This window comes from Rhamphochromis sp. 'chilingali' (assembly GCF_963969265.1).
Source record: "Rhamphochromis sp. 'chilingali' genome assembly, chromosome: 3".
NCBI classification, from domain to species: Eukaryota; Metazoa; Chordata; class Actinopteri; order Cichliformes; family Cichlidae; genus Rhamphochromis; species Rhamphochromis sp. 'chilingali'.
This window is the reverse complement of record NC_137931.1, coordinates 41,294,121-41,313,940: the sequence shown is the minus strand read 5'-3', so window position 1 is coordinate 41,313,940 and position 19,820 is coordinate 41,294,121. Positions and strand designations below refer to the sequence as shown.

Sequence of the window (19,820 nt, the reverse complement as noted above, 5' to 3'; positions counted from 1 at the left end):
ACACACTCTCTCTCTCACAGACACACAAAGGTGTGTAACGGCAACTAGACAAGGGACATCATATGTGGTCAGATGGACAGAAAAAGCTTCTCCCTCCCCTGCAGTGCTCATAAATCCTATTTTGTCAGACTCAGTGCAGTAATCACATCACTACACCTGCTCCATGAACAACCTTGCCTCTAAGATGTGAACACATTCCCAAAGGGTGCAGGCTTCTGTCTGCAGCTTTTGAAGTACATCAGGTGTTCTGATCATCCAATCAGCTCCTGCGAGATCAGTAGTCAGAAGATTGATCGATAGAATTACAAATGACTTCACACTGTTTGTAGTTTTTTGGCCTTTACATTCACCTACCCTAATCAGTTTTATCACTACATTGACAATGTGACTTTGCACAAAGAACTTTCCGGTGTTTTATAGATTAACACTGACAATTGAAACCTTTGACTTTTGAGAGACAAAAAACAGATTTAGATGTACATTTACAAGCCGTTCAATAATGACATTAAATCATAGAGAACACACTTCTGAGGCAGCTGCTCCTAGACTTTTTTTTTTTTGCAGAATTTGCCTGATTGCTATCCCTTGGTCTTCCAGTTAAATGCAGACTGTGTCATTTCCACCCCTAGGGGTTTCTCAATAAAACTGATAATAAAAAAGGTAATTTGACAGCGTTGTGAAGGAGGATGAGGTTGTAGAAGTTGTTGTCTTACTACCATTGCCGCAAAAGTCTAGTGTGGGTAAAACTTTTTAATATAAAACCTCATGGTATCTTTCAGGGAAACAGGGGTAAGACGATAACGTCCGTCAGTGAATATTATTTTAACTCGAAACACGATATCTTGATGTTGGTAAGATGATATTTCAAATAAGCCAACCCTATCCCAAAACGCTTTCTCCAGATGAACAGATTCAACCTTTTGGGATTTACTTACCTGGATGATTGAGCATGCATCAAGACAATCTAACTCTATCAATTCATTCTAATGAAATATGTAACTTTAGCTAAGATAACGTTATTTTCTTACCTTCCCACTAAACATTGGCTGTTGGATAGATGTACAGATCATTTTTTTATTGGATTTTGTTATTTATAAATATCAACATTATTGTTTGAAAAATAACACAAAAGAACAGATTATTTATAAACAAAAACAATTTATTACGTGTTGGCCAATTTATTTTTTGTGCTTATTTTACATTTTCTTGTTTTTCCTTAATTGGTTTATTTATTTGTTGAATAAATCAACTTAATTGTTTGTAACCAGGCTAAAACTTTATTAAAATGTGTTGAAAGATTAAAAACATTGAGATCCATGTTAAAATATAAAATAATAATAGTATTTAGTATTTAGAAAAACTTTTTGAAATTCCTTTTAGAAGGAGTACAATGTGTTTACTAAGTTTAAAAGAGCTTTTGCACTATATATGATTATTTTTTATGAGTACCCTGTTTTATTGTGAAGAGCTTTGAAAGTCAATGTTGTTGTGATCGGCAGCAGGACAGACAAGTTGCGATGGAGTTTATACAAGTGTATGTATGAACTGGACTATCTGCTCGACAGTCTTTGTTGATGTGCACATTTTGCAAACTGTCTGTGAGAAGCTGGGGACATATCTGGTCGAAATCCACCATGCAGTGCTCACTTTTGTTTTAGCTTAAGAGCCCACAAAATCTTGGAGATGTCCGCTGATCACTGCATTCCTTCACACACAACTTTTTGTGTACAGGAAACATGCCCTCCACTCTTTGGACACATGGGACTACAGAGCCTTCAGAAGCAGTATAAAAACAATCTCTATAATGAGTCGAAGTTTGCCATTGAAAAAACGTCCACAACAACCACATTTTGGCCCGTACCTGGAGGTCATATGGATAACAACACTAGACGTTGCCTGGTGTTACAAAACAAACCCTTCAGTAGCTGAAAATTGCACGTCCATAGTTGCATATGCAACTATCCATAATTAACATTTAGCTGATTATCCCTTCGAGGTCATTTTTTTTGTGTATGTTCAAGCAGCTTACTAAGCAGCTTCTGTTGTTAGGTTTGCCACTGGCAGTCCTGCTATATTGCCTTGCACCATTTATGGTGTATTACACTGAATCTGTTCTGTACACTGAAATGTCTTCCGTTTATCACCTTCGCCTCTCCGTGTGGGATGCACTGGCATTTGCCTCCCAGGTAGACACTAAGCCGAAGTTGTTGGTATGATCAAAAAATGATGGCATATGCAGCAGGTCAGGTGTTTTCTGCTGAATATTCCCCATCAAAGGCCACAGGATGTTATACAAGAAGTCAGTTTTGATAATCTCACCGAGGGACAAATTGGAGGCGCACAACATCTGGAAAGTTGAAAAAATAGCAAAGAATGGTCCTGGTCCCAGCCCTTGACTTGACACATCACTCTAAGTTTTGAAAAAAGTAGAATTTTGAAGCAAAAACTGCTGTTTGGTTTCTGAGTCATAGCTGGAGATCCAGCATTTTTTACCACCAATGATCCTCCACTCAAAAGTCAGGCCATTTGAAAACAAAATTGGTATTTGACCTTGGGGTCAGTGGTAAAATCACACAAGTACATAGGATCAGAACAGGTCTACCAGGGACTGTTCTGAAAATAGTTGTATGCAATAGCTTGGTAGCTGGCAAGAGTAAAGTGCAAAATTTACATTGTTCAGTTTGTAGCACAGATGCAACTGACTTTTCGTTAAAACCATGAGATTATATTTTTAAATCCCCACTTGTTTTAATAGAGTAACCAATAGGAAGTGAAAATATTGCAATTATATAGCATTTCACCAAGAAAGAGGAAGTACAAAGATAATTTTTAAAACCTGAAAACCACAGTTGCGATAGCCTCCAGCTCCCTAATGACCCTTAACTGGATAAATACAAGAGGATGGATGGATGGAATGAATTGCATTCAGTTAAACCATATTTAATTTTCTTCTAAAACTACCAGTCTTCACACGTATCTTGTGTACCACTGCTTTAGACTGGTAAAGGGAGAGCAGGAAGCAGCTTTTTCCCAGGGAGTTGAGACTGGCTGTTGTGTACATGATCCCTTAACTTGTAGGCCTGAGAAGTTTAGTGTAATGCTCCAGACTGCAGACCGACAGCTCTTGGGTGCATTAAATTGACGGTTGGGGCACCGACATCAGTAAGAGGCGAGAGCTGCACTACCCACAAGTAAACTTAACCTCTGTCTCACTCTATCTCTTCTTCTGCCCTTTTCCACTTTCTTACCTTCCCTTTCCACCTTTGTGTAGCTCACCTCTGTAAATCAATCACTTTGAAGTAATCTAAGATTGCATTGGGGTCTGCATCTCTGTGCTAGAGAGACGTGTTATCTATATTTCAACACAAAGCGGTTTTATATTTCCCCAGTGTGTATTCAGCTTGCAGTGGCAGTAATTGTGGCTGATCTGCACTGAGTGACTTTCCTGCCCAGGGGACACTGATACATGGCTAATGTTCAGACATGTGAGTCTCTATGTCATTCCTGTCAGAGGCGAGATGGAAATTTGAAGTCATATAGGTCATACGGATTATTGACTGAACCGTAGACTTTGGCAGAGCAGACAGTAGAGCCAACTTTTTACAATGGGTGTATTTTTCATCATGGAAAGTCATGCCGCACCTAATTATCTTAAAGAGCACTTCTAGTTTTATACAATCTGGCCTAGTACTCATTGCTGAGCTGTGCAAACACTAGAAGTATTAAGGAGAAGATAAGAATGATTAGAACTTAGGTGTGAGATCCCTAAAAGTTAAATGGGCTTTCATTGCTTTCTCATTTCCTGTGTGTCTGTATACCATAAAAGGTGTGACTATGAAGTTCAGCAAGTCTGCACCTAAAAATTAAAAACATTGTTTTTAATTTTTTGACGTGCACATCGTTTCTGAAACATCGCCAGGAAGTCACGTTTTGCCCTCTTCTTCTTGCGTGTCCGCAGCATTGTTTCAACATTTCTAGTTTTTTGCGTATTTTACTCTATTTTAAATTCTAGACTCCCCAAGTGTGGGGAATTCTTGGAGTTATACAGCACAGATGTTGCCACTTTCATATACAAAAAATGAACTTGTGATAAAATAGATGTTCACGGTGGCCATTGAACAAGTGACTATATAAATATTTCACACTGCACACACAGATGAGCTGCCACAGTGATGACAACAACTCTAGTGAAGCCCATACTTTGCAGTTTAGCCCTGGCATTCATCTGGCTCTAACATTTCTGTGTGCTTCGGTACCTTTTCGGAATGTATTGTAGCATTAAAGTTTTATGGGCCAGCTCTTTCTTGGGCCTAGGTGATGGCTTATCACGCTCAGAGAGGGGGAACACTTGAACAGGCTGAGGTATGATCTCTGTCTCAGCAAAGCTATTACAAGGTTCACTGAGTCCAAGCACAGCTAAATGGTGGGTGATAAGCAGGTGTATATACAGCAAATGTAAGTGCATATGTGTGCAGTTTTGCCACATGTGGGTGTGCGTGTCACACATTTATTCATGCAGACTTCAGTGTTTCTGTCAGCACAACCTTTTCAGCAGGCTTCCATTCAGATGAATTTGCTAACCACTCAGCCTCAGACTTCATAGGACTTGAGACATTTCCCCAAGTGCAATCCTCTTTTATGGTCCATTCTAAATCCTGTGTGTGTACGAGCACACATCGAGGAGTAGCTTCCCAAATATGCCACAACGCTAAGATAATCTCTCTCTTGAGAGGCTTAGAAAAAAACTAAAGATGACCCAATGGAGCAGTAAAATGTCACCCAGCAGAACATATTTCATAAAACTCTGCAGAGGAATGAAGAGATGTTGCAATATCTGCTCATTGTCAGGGATGAAGACTTTACATTATCTGTTTTGTGAGTATGAATTTGTGTCACACCGCAGACCTTAGCCCTGGAAGTTGAAACCCTGCAAGGCTGAAAATGTCTCTCTTTTGCTATATCTGCCTATTTCCGTGTGTCTATGTCAGGGACAAGTTTCTCTATCTTTCCCCTTGTCTTTTTTCGTACTCTAGCCTCCTATCTTTCTTCTTCGGTCTTCGGCACAGAAGGAGAAAGACACACAGAAAGGATAGAAGGAGCGACCTATTTAAAGACCAGTGTGTAATTAATCATAAGCTAGCAGCATTAAGAGAGGAAGAAATGTATGACAGTTCTCTCTGTGGCTTTCTGTCCCTCTCTAGTTGGCATTTTCTCATACTTGTGCTTCTCTTTAATAAATGTGAATTTCTATCTTCTCCTCCCATCTGTGTCACGGACCAGGGGCTTTATCTCCTCCCTCTCATACTTTTTAAAAACTGTTTTCCAATTATATAATAACCGCAGTTAATATACGTGTACAGACATGCCCACAAGTACACTGTTCCAAAACATAGTAATGTCAAAGTATCTTACTGTATATTTTACAGTTTTGTACTGTCTTTCTAGAATATCATTAAATTTACATAAGTAGACTGTAATTTTACATGTCAAAGGTAAAATAACATATCATTACTGTAAATATAGTAAAACACAATTTACTTCTTTTTTAAATATATTTTTTGTACATATGCATATTTAGATTGTAAAAATACATTCAGAAATGTATCATAATTTCACAAATATTTGTCTGTTATGTGAGAGAATGATCTGTTAAATTCAAATTTAATACTATGGAAAAATATATAAAATGATCAAAAATTAATGAGAATAATCAATAATTTAAGGAGTATTTGAATTATAATTTTGCTGAAAATTTCATGTCATCTAGGTCTGATTCAATAATTCAGAGGTAACAAGTGAAAATATAATTAATAGGAATAAAAACTAAAAAAAAAACATATAAAACATTGCACGGCCACTCTGTGCTAATTATATATTTTAAAAAATAAATGTAGAGGTAGGAATTGCAATTAATATAAATCTCAAAGTATTCACAACATTCCTGAACAGAAATAGGCCTCTGCACCTGGGGTGAGGGTGTGGCCATGAAAACAATGTGACATGCCATTGGTTGTTGGGACACATAATAACATGACGCTAAGCATCGGCCAATGAATGTGAACTAACAACCACAAGGTCGCGGGTATGGCTGCACTGTAGGAAAAAATCCTAATATAAAAGTATTTTACTGCATTTTACAGTTTTGTTCTGTTCTTCAAGAATATCATTAAAGTTAGGTAAATAGACTGTGATTTCACATTTCAAATGTAAATTAATGTTAAATCACTGTAATGCAATAAAACATAATTTTATTGATATATTGATATATTGATATACCTTTATTAGTCCCACAAGGGGAAATTTCACAAATATATGTCCGTTATTTGAAAGATTGAACTGTTGAATTCAAATGTAATGCTATGGATTTGATTTGATATACCTTTATTAGTCCCACAAGGGGAAATTTCATAAGGCTGCCGACCTATTGCACGCAATGGCGGCGCCATCTTACCCTCCGACCATACATACATTACACAAAACATCACATGGGGAAGACAGGTCAGAGAGGTATAACAATGGAAAATGCACCACATGAGGAAAGATAAGGAGAAAAAAAAGAACTCCCCCCAGACTGAGCTCCAACAGGGTGATCAGTTTGAGAACAGAAAAAAACACCTCTGCACATAGCACATGAAAAAACTCTTAATACACCAAAGAAACACATGACAAGCAAGCAGGGGTGGGTAAAGGGTGAGAGACAGCCGATTTAGACAGTACATCCGGGCCTGCAGCCTGTATGCTGGTCTCCTTGATCCACCGTCAGCATCAGAGGGGAATAAGCGTCGAAGGCGTTTGGAAAGGGAGGGGGGGATGAGTGTGTGGAAAAGTATATAACATGATTCCTATAACCTTGTGTTACATCACATAAGTATTATTATCATTGCTATTTAGGGCAATTGCGGCTCAAGAGTTGGCAGTTTGCCTTGTGATCAGAAGGTTGCCGGTTCGAGCCCCGGCTCGGACACTCTCGGTATTGTGTCTGTGGTCAAGACTCTTCGCCTACTGGTGATGGCCAGAGGGGCCGATGGTGCGATATGGCAACCTCGCCTCTGTCAGTCTCTCCCAGGGCATGCAATCCATTATTATTTAAACCAACTGTTAACTGTATATTTCTGTACATTTACGTATTATGATTCATATTGCCACATTCATTGACCTTGTTTATAGGTAATTTCATTGTTTGATCACGTTAAAATGTTCCTAATTTGATGTCTAAAAGCACTTGGAAAAGGCAGAATCCCATGTGAGATTAGCGTAACAAACTGTATTTTCATTACTGAAAATAACTGTATTTTCATGAGGAAGTTATTTTCTGTTATTTTACGGTAGTATTTTGGCGCCCCAGCTGCCAGAATATTACAGTTTTTTTAAGATGTTTTTTTTAACAGTGTACTAGATGCAATGGGCTGGCTTTGTGTCTTCTTAAACATTCAAGCAGAACCTTGATGTGTACTGAAACTTTCCTGTACTCAATCCATACCTATGATTTCAGCACCAAGTCTGCAGGCTATTGTTTGTGGACAGATGGTGAAGAACACGGTCTCATTTGTGTGTAATAAGTCGTTACTAATTGTCTGCAGATTGGATCAATGTTCTATTCTGCTACAGCTCAGCTCCTTGTCTGTGTATTACCATAGACTGCACTGCCACCATTTATCACTGCTGGTAGAGGAAAAGTCCTTTTAAACTCATTATTAAGGCAATTTTGCTAGAACTACTTTAATTATAGCAAGAAATCATTTCTTTTGTGGCAAAAATTGAACCAATAGGAATTCATTTATGAGGTTTTTAAGGCATAAATGCATACATTCCCATATACATGAATAAACACAGCTGCCACACACAAGCTTTGCTCTAATTTTTCCTATCAGCTGGCAATGCCATTCACTGATATCTTAAAGAGCTTATGGATTACTTTTGAAGATCTGTCACTCTAATTTTTCACGATTGCAAAGAAGAGCCTTGTGCGACATTAATTCCAACAGCACCACAAGCCAAATCTATAGTGATACTCTCTGTGGTTTGACTGAATGGGGGTATAGTCATAAGGAGTTTGCCTTTTGGGTTCTGAAGCCTTTTTCACTGATAACCTGGTCCTCAGCTGCCAGTTACTTTGTGTGCATTGCTACCTTTTCTACTGCACCAGTCAAGACTTGAGACATTTGTGTAACTGATTGAATGCCCCAAAACTGACAGAGATAATCAAATGGTAGACCTATTTTTGGCAGTATGTGGTAAAGTTTGAGTAAGTGTGACTCAAGCAGTTTATTTAAGTGGGAAAGAGACCATTGGTTTATTTCATTGCAACTTAAATGTAAACATTTAAAAGATAACATGTAGAGGTTTGTCGAAGAAGCCATATAGATATTTAAAACTCCAACATATTAGACTGTCTTTTTTTCTTTCAAACATATGAAACATAAACAGATTTCCCTAACATTTGTCTTGCATATTTATTTTTCCATTAATACTCGGCCAATCTCTGCTGGGATCAGCTAGTCGTTGTTTTTTGAGGCGTTCCAAACTGTGTTACCAACAGGGAAACTGCAGAAAGTCTCTACCTTCAAACTATGGAACATCAGCACTAACAATAGTTTAAGGATGTGTCTTGTCTCTTCTTTACTTTTTTAATTTTTGCTTTATCAGCAATTATAGATGCTGATACTGAAAGGCATTTACTAACAACATATAGCCAATATGGGCCAACCAGTAAATTGTTGGTGCTCTAATATAAAGTTGTATACTTGAAGTCTTGCTTCAGCCAGGTTGATCTCTACCTTAGCATATAAATTTGGTTTTAATACGAGCAGACGATACTTTTTATGGGGAATTAGACAATTATTAGCTCTTTTATATTTGAAGTGCATACCATAAGGGTATCTCGCTGATACTGATACCTTCAAACACTGCACAACAACATTGCGAAGGACATTTGCTTCGCCCCCAATTCCAGTTAATGGTTTTATTTATATTATACAATGTAAAATGTAAAAAAGTACATTTTACAATGACTTACATTTTTTTAAATTAAATGTGGATTTCTAAGATTTGCAAATCATTGCATTCTGTTTAAATTTTACAAAACATCCTAACTTAATTGGAATTGGGTTAAGTTAATATTAGCTTTGAGGCACTATGATTTCTCTCTATTCAAGAGAGGTCAAGAGAATAAAGTTCAATAGAATCTGTGCCGAGCTGAAATAAAAAACATTATCGTCACTACTATTCATCACTGATTATTTATCCCTAATTTTCCATTAAAAAGAATTCTATGCATTTCTCCTTTTTTATTTTTTTTTATTTGAAGTATGAAACATTATTGACTTTCAAGTCACTCGCTTTGAAGCTAAATGCATGTGTGTTACATGTGCACTGGTATTTATGGCGGCTAACCACCATTTCCACATTACCAATTTACCTTTAGCCCTGGTGGATGAATTGATAGACAGATAACAACTCAGAAGGTGTCTGTCCTTTACCTCTTTCCTTCATTTCCGCAATTTTTCTTTACCCGACATTTTCAAACCCAACCAAGCCTTCAAATTGACCATATCCTAAGTGTGTTTTCACTTTGTCATACACTACTAGTACTTAGAGATTTCCCCATTTCCATCAGCACGTCATTAACCTTTAAGCAATGTATGTTTTCAAATCACGTACAGTGTTGCTTTTTCCTCCCCACTGCTGAATTAAGAAATGAGCCTGTCTCTAATGGTTTTTCTCATTCGGCGAATCACTTTTATGTATTTTCAAAGCCAGCATTTCCATCATTGCCCCTGCCCGCTGTATCAACAGCAGCCCCTCTGCAACAGCAGGAGTTTATCACCATGTTTCACAGAAAATTGAACACGCGGCCACATTATATCTCGTGTGCATGCAATGAGTCAGGGTCAGAGAAACATCCAGATATTCACACACATATGCTTCCAGATGTGCACATGTATAAAGACAGTAACGCACCCACCAATGCAAGTGTTCCCACACTTTTAGACCAAGTGTACTCTGTGTTGTGCACAGCATCTCTATGCTCATACATCATTAAGTGAGCCTGGGTGTTATTATGGAGAAGATGCAGTGTATTAGATGCCCTGACAGATTGTGTCAGGGCCTGCAATCCTATCAGGATTGGATAATAAAAAGACACTTAATCTAGGCAGTTCCCTACAGTCCTTTGCACACAGAATAAAAAATCCTGATGATCATTCTGTGCTCTAACTGTCCTTGTCAAATTTTCTCCTCCCTCTGTCCCATACTAAAATATAAGTTCAATAATTACAAGTTAATCTCAATCTCCACCATTCATCTGCCAAAACATTTCCCATGAAAAGGCACAGAGTTATAGCCCACCAACGTAAAATGCGTTTATTATTTACTATCATTCATGATAAATAGGGGCATGACAGACACAACAACAGCCAATCCGTCACCTTGTTGAAAGTCATAGAGTCTGAGACATACTGTCTGGCTATGCTCTTCTTCTATCCCTGCCAGAGAGGAGCCAAAAATGAGCTCAGTAAGGGTAATGACAGAGGTATAATGCGGGCACATTGCCTGTTATAGTTTGTGAAGACACTTTTATAATGCTCTCTATCTATAGAAATATACCTGATAAATTCAGTTAACTTCTCCCTCGTCTTGTTTTCTTTCCTGACAGTGGAGAGTAATCCATGCCAGACCAATCCTTGCCTCCATGGTGGAAGCTGCCTGCAGGAAGGGGATGGTTACAGTTGCTACTGTCCTCAGGGGTTCTCTGGAGAGAGCTGTGAGATCGGTGAGTCACTGCCAGGTCAGGTATGAGTGAGGGAACCTCAGAGGTCAGCAGCTGCAAACTGCTGTGTCCCTGAAGCATAGGGGGAAATAATGACAGGCATATTCTGACTTAACATTTAACATATGCAGTCTACTGTGAGGTGACTTCACGAGGAAATGGCAGATTGCCTCTGTGGGCCTTGTTTCCATATTATGTGTTTGAATAACTGATTACAATCTCAGCCGCTTCACTGTCAGGTCCAGGAGGCCTGGGTCAAGCTCCCTGACTGAAAATGAACATGGAATCTCCATATGCTGCAAGTCGGCCGTTTGTGCCAGAGGCTGTTCAAGATGAAGTATAGAGTATGTGCCTCAACTGTGTGTGAGTGTGTGTGTGTGTTTTCACCTTCTGCCCTGAGAGCAGTGGGCAGCTCATGTTTCCACTCAGCTATGTGATGTGAGAATGTGTCTGTCAGAAAATGGCAGTGCAGTGATTTAGGTGAATGAGGCTGTGTGTGTGACACAAGGACATATAGGCCACAGAGGAGCTCTGAGCTCACTGAGCAGTGGAGCAGCTGATTAAAGTATTGTCGAAGCGGTGCACGCCGCAGTGGATGAGGGAAAATACAGGAAAGAAAAGGAAGATGTGGCAGTAGTAGAAAATATCAAAGTGACTTTACTACTTTGAATGGCACTTTAAAAACTGAGAAACACTCAGTGGAAGACTTTGACTGAGCTTAAACACATCACCTTTGATGCAAAGTTGTTGACAGCATTCAGTCTGACATTGATTCTGGGTCCTGGCCAAATTTCTGTGGGAAGACTACAGTAAATGTTAGCTTGTGCACAAGAGTTACACGATGTTGCAGTATGTGCATATCAAGCCATGTCCTGTTTTTGTGTTGTCCTTGCTGTAACAGCTCCAACAGATGAATTACAAACATCTCCAGTTGTGGTTCCGTCGTCCATGGTCTGATGTCTATGGTGTGATGGTCTTTTTCAGTTTTTCACAGTCATCCATGCAAAGACATTCGGCCACGCTGTGGTTTTAATGATCAATACTTATGGAAAGGAGTCACAGATCAGGGGTGAATATATTGACCTGGCTCTGATTATTCAATGCCTTTTAATGCTTTGACTCAAAAGTACCTATTATATAACATTTAGGCATGCCTGTGCATGAATGTCATTGAGGATCAATCAACACAACACTGGATCAATGAAAATTGATGCCAAATGAATGTATAACATCCACGAATGCACTTTGTAATGATTTTTAGCCATTGGATTTGGTTAAGGCTGCATAAAGCTTGATGGTTTATAGAAGCAGCTAGAATAAATTGTGATATTTTAGCTAAAATGTTTGGGCAGAAAAGCACTAAAAAGTCACAAAATATTGGTTATTTACTTATTTCTTCATTTCTGTGTCTCTCTTTGGCTTTCTTTTCTTTGAAGTTGTTATTTCCCAATGTAACTAAATTGCTGTGATGGCAATTAGAACAGCTGCATATCTGATGTGTTTTGCTATTACTTACCGCTAAAGGCAAAAAAGGTTAGCAACCTATAACAGAACATGCTTGACTACAATTTAAATATGTGCTATTTTGAAGAGGGAGTAGAAAGTCAGCTTTAATAACAGTGTTTCATTTCACATGTGTAGCCTCAGTGTCCTTAATCAGTCACTGATGGACAGCTTATTGAAGAGCTTCCATCTTTTTTCTTCTGGTTCAAATTGATTTTAGACAGCCAATACAATCCTATTATAGCCATAAAATCCAATAAACCAGTATTCCACCCATTGCCCCTACTCCATACAAGGTGATTATTTAGGCAAAATGATGCAATGTCATCCTTAGGGACTGTCTCTGGAACTTTTGGGAATTCTTTGGCGAAAAGCATTTTAAAGAACTGGTGTCTTCATGCTTTTTGTTTCCTCTGTGAGTTTGTAGTTAGTATTTATGGAGGTGTGACAGTGTAAAAATTATCTTCCAACTCCACTCTAACTTCTATTCAGGGCTCTAACTTTATCTAAACCCACAGAAGGCTGTCAGTAAGACATATGGGCAGTAATAAATCTAAAGACATTAACAATCTTGTTTGAAGTTGTGGTATCCCACTGATCATGAGAACCAATTTTTAGAATGCTGCAATAGAAAAAGTGGTTGATGAGGCACATCAAAGCCTCTAAGTTTGATGGCCATGTGTTGATACACAGTGATTAATTATATTATCCATATCCCACAGCTGGAATGAGTTGGAGATACAGAATAATTTAATAAACATTTACTGCACAAATAAAATAGTTGAAGGACTTGTTGAAGTGATTATCTTTAATGATTCTTGTTGTAACAATGAAGTGTGTGGATTGCAACGTTAAGGTAAGGAGGCAAAGTTGACAGTTAACAGAAAGCTTTTAAATGCTATCCAAACAAATGCAACTTGAGCGGGGACAAACAAGAGCTTGTGAAAGGTAGGACACAACAGGTACATTCACAGAAAGCCTGACAAAGAGGGCAGGACTATTTATACACTGGAGGCTAATTGAAAACTAGAAAAAAGAAGCACATTCTGAGATGCATTACAAACCTAATAACTAACGCAGTTCACTATACAGCACACTTAATTATCAGGGCTCTAGACTAACTTTTTGCCATGGGCGTACTGGTACGCCTAACTTTAAAAAGTTAGGTGTACCGGCACAAAAGTTAGGCGCACACAAATTTTATAATAATTTATATAATATAATGTGTTTTTCTGGATACACTGTGCTTTTTCAGCATTCAAAGATTGATGACACCGTGTCAGAGCACTGGCTATGAATTTCAGAAGGATCAGGCCTTAACTTAACAGAAAAGTTATCAATAGTTCTTTTCCTATTACAGCTACATCCACTTCTGTCGTGCCTAGGCTGCTCACTAGGGCTGGGTATCATCACTGATTTCTATAATCCATTCGATTCCGGTTTTCAAAGTCCCGATTTGATTCAACTTAGCCTCAGACAGTCAGAAATATTATAATTCTGATAATTTATCAGTACTGACTTCATCAGAATTGTGAACATCACAGCAGATGCCTTTGTGTGAAAGTAACTGAGAATAAAACACAGAAAAACATGAAGGAGATTTTCCTGGTCTGGCTTTTTATAGCAGATAACCTTAAAAATATTCTACAATGTTCTGTATATAAAGTTTAAATTTCTTCAGTATTGAACAACAGAAAAAATAGGCTTTCTTGTCCGAGGTCATTTAAGTGACAAAAAGAAAAAGAAAAGAAAAAGACAGCAGCCGACAGCGCTGTAAACAACGGTAGACTGGTGGGTAATAAGCGAATGAATAATACAGAAAACAGAGATTGGAGACGGGAAACTGTTCTTGAAGTACAGAGAGAGATAGAGAGAGAGCTAGCTGTGCATGAAGTGTGTTTTTAATAGTCGTGGAAGCAAAACAGCAAAATTCATGATGACATTGATCAAATGTGAAGCGTAGTTTGCTGCTTCTTTTGCTGCTGGCTTGGTGAATTTTGGTTGGAGAGAGACAAAACCTGCAGCTCAGAATCAGCGCAAAAAGACGTAATCACAGCGCGGACCGGACGCATCAGAATCGCTAAGCTCCGACAGCGTGTCCGTCTACGGGCCGTCGGGTGAGAAAGCCGAGAAAGACAAAGCTGATTCTGATGCGTCGGCTCTGTGTTTACGTCTTTGTGTGGAGTCCGTGTACCTGCTCTCATTTGCTGTTTGGTTGTTGTTGAAATGGTTTTGTGAGCTTTAATCTGAGAATCTGGCGTTTCTGGCAAAACACAGTTATATTTAAAAGTCGATTCAGGATTTAATGAATTGATATCGCTTTATTCAAGCTACTCACCTCCCACTTCCACCTGCACTTTCAACTGGACCACGGCCAATCAGAGAGGTCCCGCCCCTTACTATCTCTGATTGGTTTAGTCCACGATAGGGGCATAATGTGTGTCTGTTGTTGACCACAGGGAAGGTTGCAGATTTTTTTTTTTTTTTGCTACCCGAACAGTTGGTCGCAAAGGTGCAACCAAATATTTTTTTTAGTCGCACCACTGAAAAATTTGGTTGCATTTGCGACCAAATTGGTCGCACTCTAGAGCCCTGATTATTGTTGAGTGATGACTAAAAGGCTTGTTGAGAAATGATAGGTATGTGTGGGTGCGAAATGCTGGGTGCTTTTAATTAAAAAAAATGAAAGGACTTAAGTTTGTGTGAGCCAAACAACTTTAACAAGAGCACAGCAGCACAACAAGCATCGACTTCGTACATCTACTTTTCAAAACAGAGATCTGCCAGCCTTCTACAACTGAGGTTAATAAAAGCCCCATTTACTTTTTTATGAAAAAACACACAAACCAGATGCAGTGCCCCCAGGCATTAGTGTATCCCAAGTAACCATGATAATACATATTAAATCTTGTTTAAAAATCTTTCTTATATTTATTAATACTAAAATCTCTAAATTTCACACACACTATAACTTTATCTGCCAGCTGTAAACACTGATTGAATCCTAATGGAACAGACCTGAGGGGTGTACTATGAAGTGAGATTAGTGTCTTAGCTATGCTAAGCTTAAAATCAGAGGGTTTTTTTTTTTTGTATCATGAAAGAGGCTCCTTTCTCACCTGGCTAAGTCATAGTGGTAACTTTAACATTTCATTTACACCATGTTTTACATTAAGTGCATTATAGATTCTCTGTTGGCAGATCTGTTTTATATGTGGAAGTTGTTAAGCCACACCTTACTAAAACCACCACCAAATGAAGTGCACACCACAATATCACAGGAAGGTGCATAAATTAATTTAGTGATGCCAAAAATGTATAAATGCCATTATAACTGATCCTAATCTGCTGCTAAGTCTATTTTACACTGCTGGAATTGCAGCTACTTGAAGACAGAACACACACCAATATTACCTGTTCAGTGAATGAAAGTAATTTCACTTTGATCTGTTGACAAATTTCCATGTCTCCTTTATTGGGCTATGGGACAGTAACCTTTAATGTTCAAACGTATCCAGTTTAAAGTTTCAGAAGTCTAATGTGCAGCCAACAGCGTAGAAACAGACAGCAGTGCTGAGAGCGCACTCAGCTATAAAATGATTAACTCGCATTGGAATTGTTTATTTTACTGCTCTGTGCGCTAAAGCGCCAGATTAATGATTTTCTGAAGCATTAATCTCGTCTCTTATTTGCGACAGTTACATTTTACTTTTAGGTTTTTTTTTATGGGCTTTATAGATTTTTATCATCATCATCTGATAATGTCTCTGCTTGGAATAAGCAGCACTCACAGAGATTATTTTGTGTGGAAGAAATGTCATGTGACCCACCAATGGCCCATTTTTATGTGAGTGTGCACAGAGCCAGAAGCACGAAGCTCTGCTTAACAGAGAAAGTTAATAATCACAACTGTGATACAAGTCAATGGGGTTTAAAAATTTTGTGAAATCCTTCCTCTACGAAACTAGTATTAGTACACCTCTCTGGTCTGACTTTACTTGACTGGACTCTCATAATCAACTTGAGAGTGTCTCCACTTTACAATGACACTTAAATGCATGAAGTAAACTAGATCATTAACTTTTCTCAGTGTTAATTTTTCAACAATACACGTGTAATACTATTAACCAACAGTTTAAATGCAAAACCTGAAACCAGATGCATATGATAGTCCACAAATCATCCAGTTTCTATAAAAGAATTAGGTAGTAGTGAGAATTTGTGCAAGTCATGGACATACATGACATGCACACGCAGTTTCCTAGTTTTAGTGATAACTATCCTTTCATTTTATCATCAAGTATTAAATACTTTATGAGATCTTTTAAAGTGCGAGCGCTACAAATGTTTTACATTAATGGTACAGCTTCTATGAATATCCACAGCCATATGTAGCAGTTGTTCATGGTGACAAATGCTCTGGTGCTTTTGGAGGGTTTTGCCCATGTGACACAATGTGTTCATTGCCATCCATTCTGTTAAAAGGTCTATTAAGTATTAACTGCACTGCAAACTAATATATTTATGCCCATTTCATTCTAACTGGAGAGGGAAAAGCAGCCTTATGCACATAAATTCATAAAGCAAAATCAAGTACATGTTTAGTTTTATCTCATACTATTTTTTTGTCTGTGTATGTTCACAGTGTCACTCGTGGGTTTTTTGTAGTTTTGTGTGGTATCTTTCCTGTACTCCTATGTTTTGTAAAAAGAATGCTCCCACATTCATCACATAAAACACCACGATTACATTTTAGTTAGAGTGATTTTGTTTGTTCATGACCTTGAAAATGGCAGCAGCCATACACTTCATTCTTCAGTACTTCCTGCCTGTATCGCACATTCTGGCAAATCCAGCAGGTTTATTTTATTCAGTTGTTGTGTTAAATTTAAATCAACATGGATGAGAAGTCAGAGTTCAGGATCCTGTGGCTTCTAATCAAATGTACTCTGCTGTCTGTATATAGTATATTTAAAAAACAAACAAACAAACAAACAAACAAAAAACTCCTGCCATGCAACACCAACAGGGTTATAATGGTGCAACATTTGTAGTTCTTTTGATTTAGAATCTGCAACCAGAGCAATAAATCACAAATTTAATAGATTCCTCCAAGATTAGGACCGTTGTTTGCCTTTATTTATAGTATAAAACCAAAATCCAACTCTTTCTGACAGAAGCAGCTTTTTCTGTTTAGTTCAAATGTGGTTTGTCGAGAAGGAAATGCATTAACCTATCTCCATCTATTTCTAAAGACTGGCCAACAAATCACAGTGATTCTAGGCAGACCAGGAATTATGCAAATTATTTCAGGTCAACTGCTATTTGCTTTGCCAGAAGATCTCAATCACGCCATCAGTCCGTCAATCAGGACAAAAAAGGGAGCAGGCAGGTAAGCAATTTCAGGCTGTAAATCACTCATATGCATCTAGATTAACAACAACACACTGTTATTACTGGCAACACATACAAGTCTGAGAGAAAATCAAAGCTAAAAGCTAGTAAATGAACTGTGATTTTTGGATTTCATATTCAGCGTGTGTTATTCAGCGATCGTGGCTCAAGAGTTGGGCGTTCGCCTTGTAATCGGAAGGTTGCCGGTTCGAGCCCCGGCTTGGACAGTCTCGGTCGTTGTGTCCTTGGGCAAGACACTTCACCCGTTGCCTACTGGTGGTGGTCAGAGGGCCCGGTGGCGCCAGTGTCCGGCAGCCTCGCCTCTGTCAGTGCGCCCCAGGGTGGCTGTGGCTACAATGTAGCTTGCCATCACCAGTGTGTGAATGTGTGCGTGAATGGGTGGATGACTGGATATGTAAAGTGCTTTGGGGTCCTTAGGGACTAGAAAAGCGCTATATAAATACAGGCCATTTACCATTTACCATTTTATAGGGTGAAGAAGGTAAATGGTGGTGTTAAAAGTGGGAAATTACTCTGGTCATCCTATTCTCACTTCCTGTGTTTTAACCCCTGTCTCACTTCATCTCTGTCCATCTTACTCATGGCCTGGTGTGGATTCCCCTCCTCCACTTTCTCTGTCATTTGCATGATGAATTGGAGGAGATAATAGTACCTGTGCTGCTTCATAAAGTTCGACAGTTTGGCCGAACTGACATGGTCACAGTTGCCTTGTAAGGACAAGCTCCCATTCTCATAAACTGCAACTAATGATCTGAGTAACTGCTACACAAATACTGATCATCGAAACTGACGACTATAATTGCCACATACAGTAATAGAATATTGGTAAATAAGACTCACACACTGTGTATTAAAATACATGTATTGTTTGTTTGTTGAATTGTCACATTATCACGGGAGTGATACGGGGCAGGGTTGTTCCACTTGACTGTAAAACATATTGTATGTATGTGTCATGAAACGCTGTGTGGCAGGCAGGGATTGGACCCAAACGCAAACTCACGGGGACAGAACTTGAACTCAAAAGCACAGCTTTATTGCTGGAAAATAGAACACAAGCAATACAAAACTGAACTGGGAAAAGCTAATTATAACACATACCAGAAGACATGGGGAGAATCACACACAGCATGAGGGACGACGCGATACTGACTCAGAGAAACACAGGGTTTAAATACAATGGGAAGTAACGAGGGGAATGAGACACAGAAGGAGAGCACAGCTGGGAGAAATCAGAACTGACGAGACAAGGGAGCAAAGTAGGATACACTCACATGAGACACAGACCTTCAAAGTAAAACAGGAATTAGCAAAGATGCAAACTAGACTAGGGGAGACAGCAACTAAGAAACACAGAGGGCAGCTACTAAATACTCAGAGAACTAAACAGAATACAAGAACACCAAACTAAGACACTACACTAAAGAACAAGCTAGGACAACAACGAGAACTAAGAACATAATACAGAAAACTCAGAGGCACAAGAAACTCAAAACACTGGGTCACTGACCCAGGACCGTGACAGTATGATTTATTGTTTGCTAGATGCCGGCTGAATAAAAAGGCTTATGCTAACATAAGCCAGTAAAGGCTGCATATTTTAATTCATCTACTGAAGAAACTTAACTCCCAGGGTGTTCAGGCAAAATAGTTCTTTGGTTGCAACCTTTTATTAATTCTGGGAGGACAACATCAAGTGGATTTTAGGTAGCAGGGTCTTTGGTTTTACTGGTTAGATGTACAATTGGAGTCAAAGCTTTATATATATTTATTATGGGCATTAATGTCATGGTGAGTCTGGGCTTTTAGTGATTTCTTTAAACTGTTCTTTTTCCAGGGTAAATTTATATCGCAGCATACATCTTTAATGACTTTAAAAAATTAGAAATGCACAAGTTTTAATTTATTTAGGATTTTCTCTAATCCAGACAGGGTCAAAAGAATGCTCACTAATATTTGGTTAGCAAGTTGCGCTTCAGCCAGCCACCTCACCTTTTGATAGTCATCAACACGCGTCTAGTATAGTTCTGAATGGATTCTGAATTCCCTACTGAATTTGTTGGATTCATTTAAATTGGTTACCTGACGAGGACCAAGCTCTTAAGCATAGTCCACAAAGTTTCAGTAGGGTTGA

General features: G+C 38.6%; 1 protein-coding gene across 3 annotated transcripts in view; it reads left to right on the top strand.

The window, feature by feature from the left end:
• The window catches only part of ncanb (neurocan b), a 174,660-nt gene that overhangs the window by 84,099 nt on the left and 70,741 nt on the right, over window positions 1-19,820 (top strand). For all 3 annotated transcript variants that reach the window (XM_080876810.1, XM_080876808.1, XM_080876809.1), the window contains exon 10: window positions 10,655-10,771. In XM_080876810.1, the coding sequence (XP_080732936.1) occupies window positions 10,655-10,771 (117 nt within the window). The remainder of the gene's footprint in view (window positions 1-10,654; window positions 10,772-19,820) is intronic.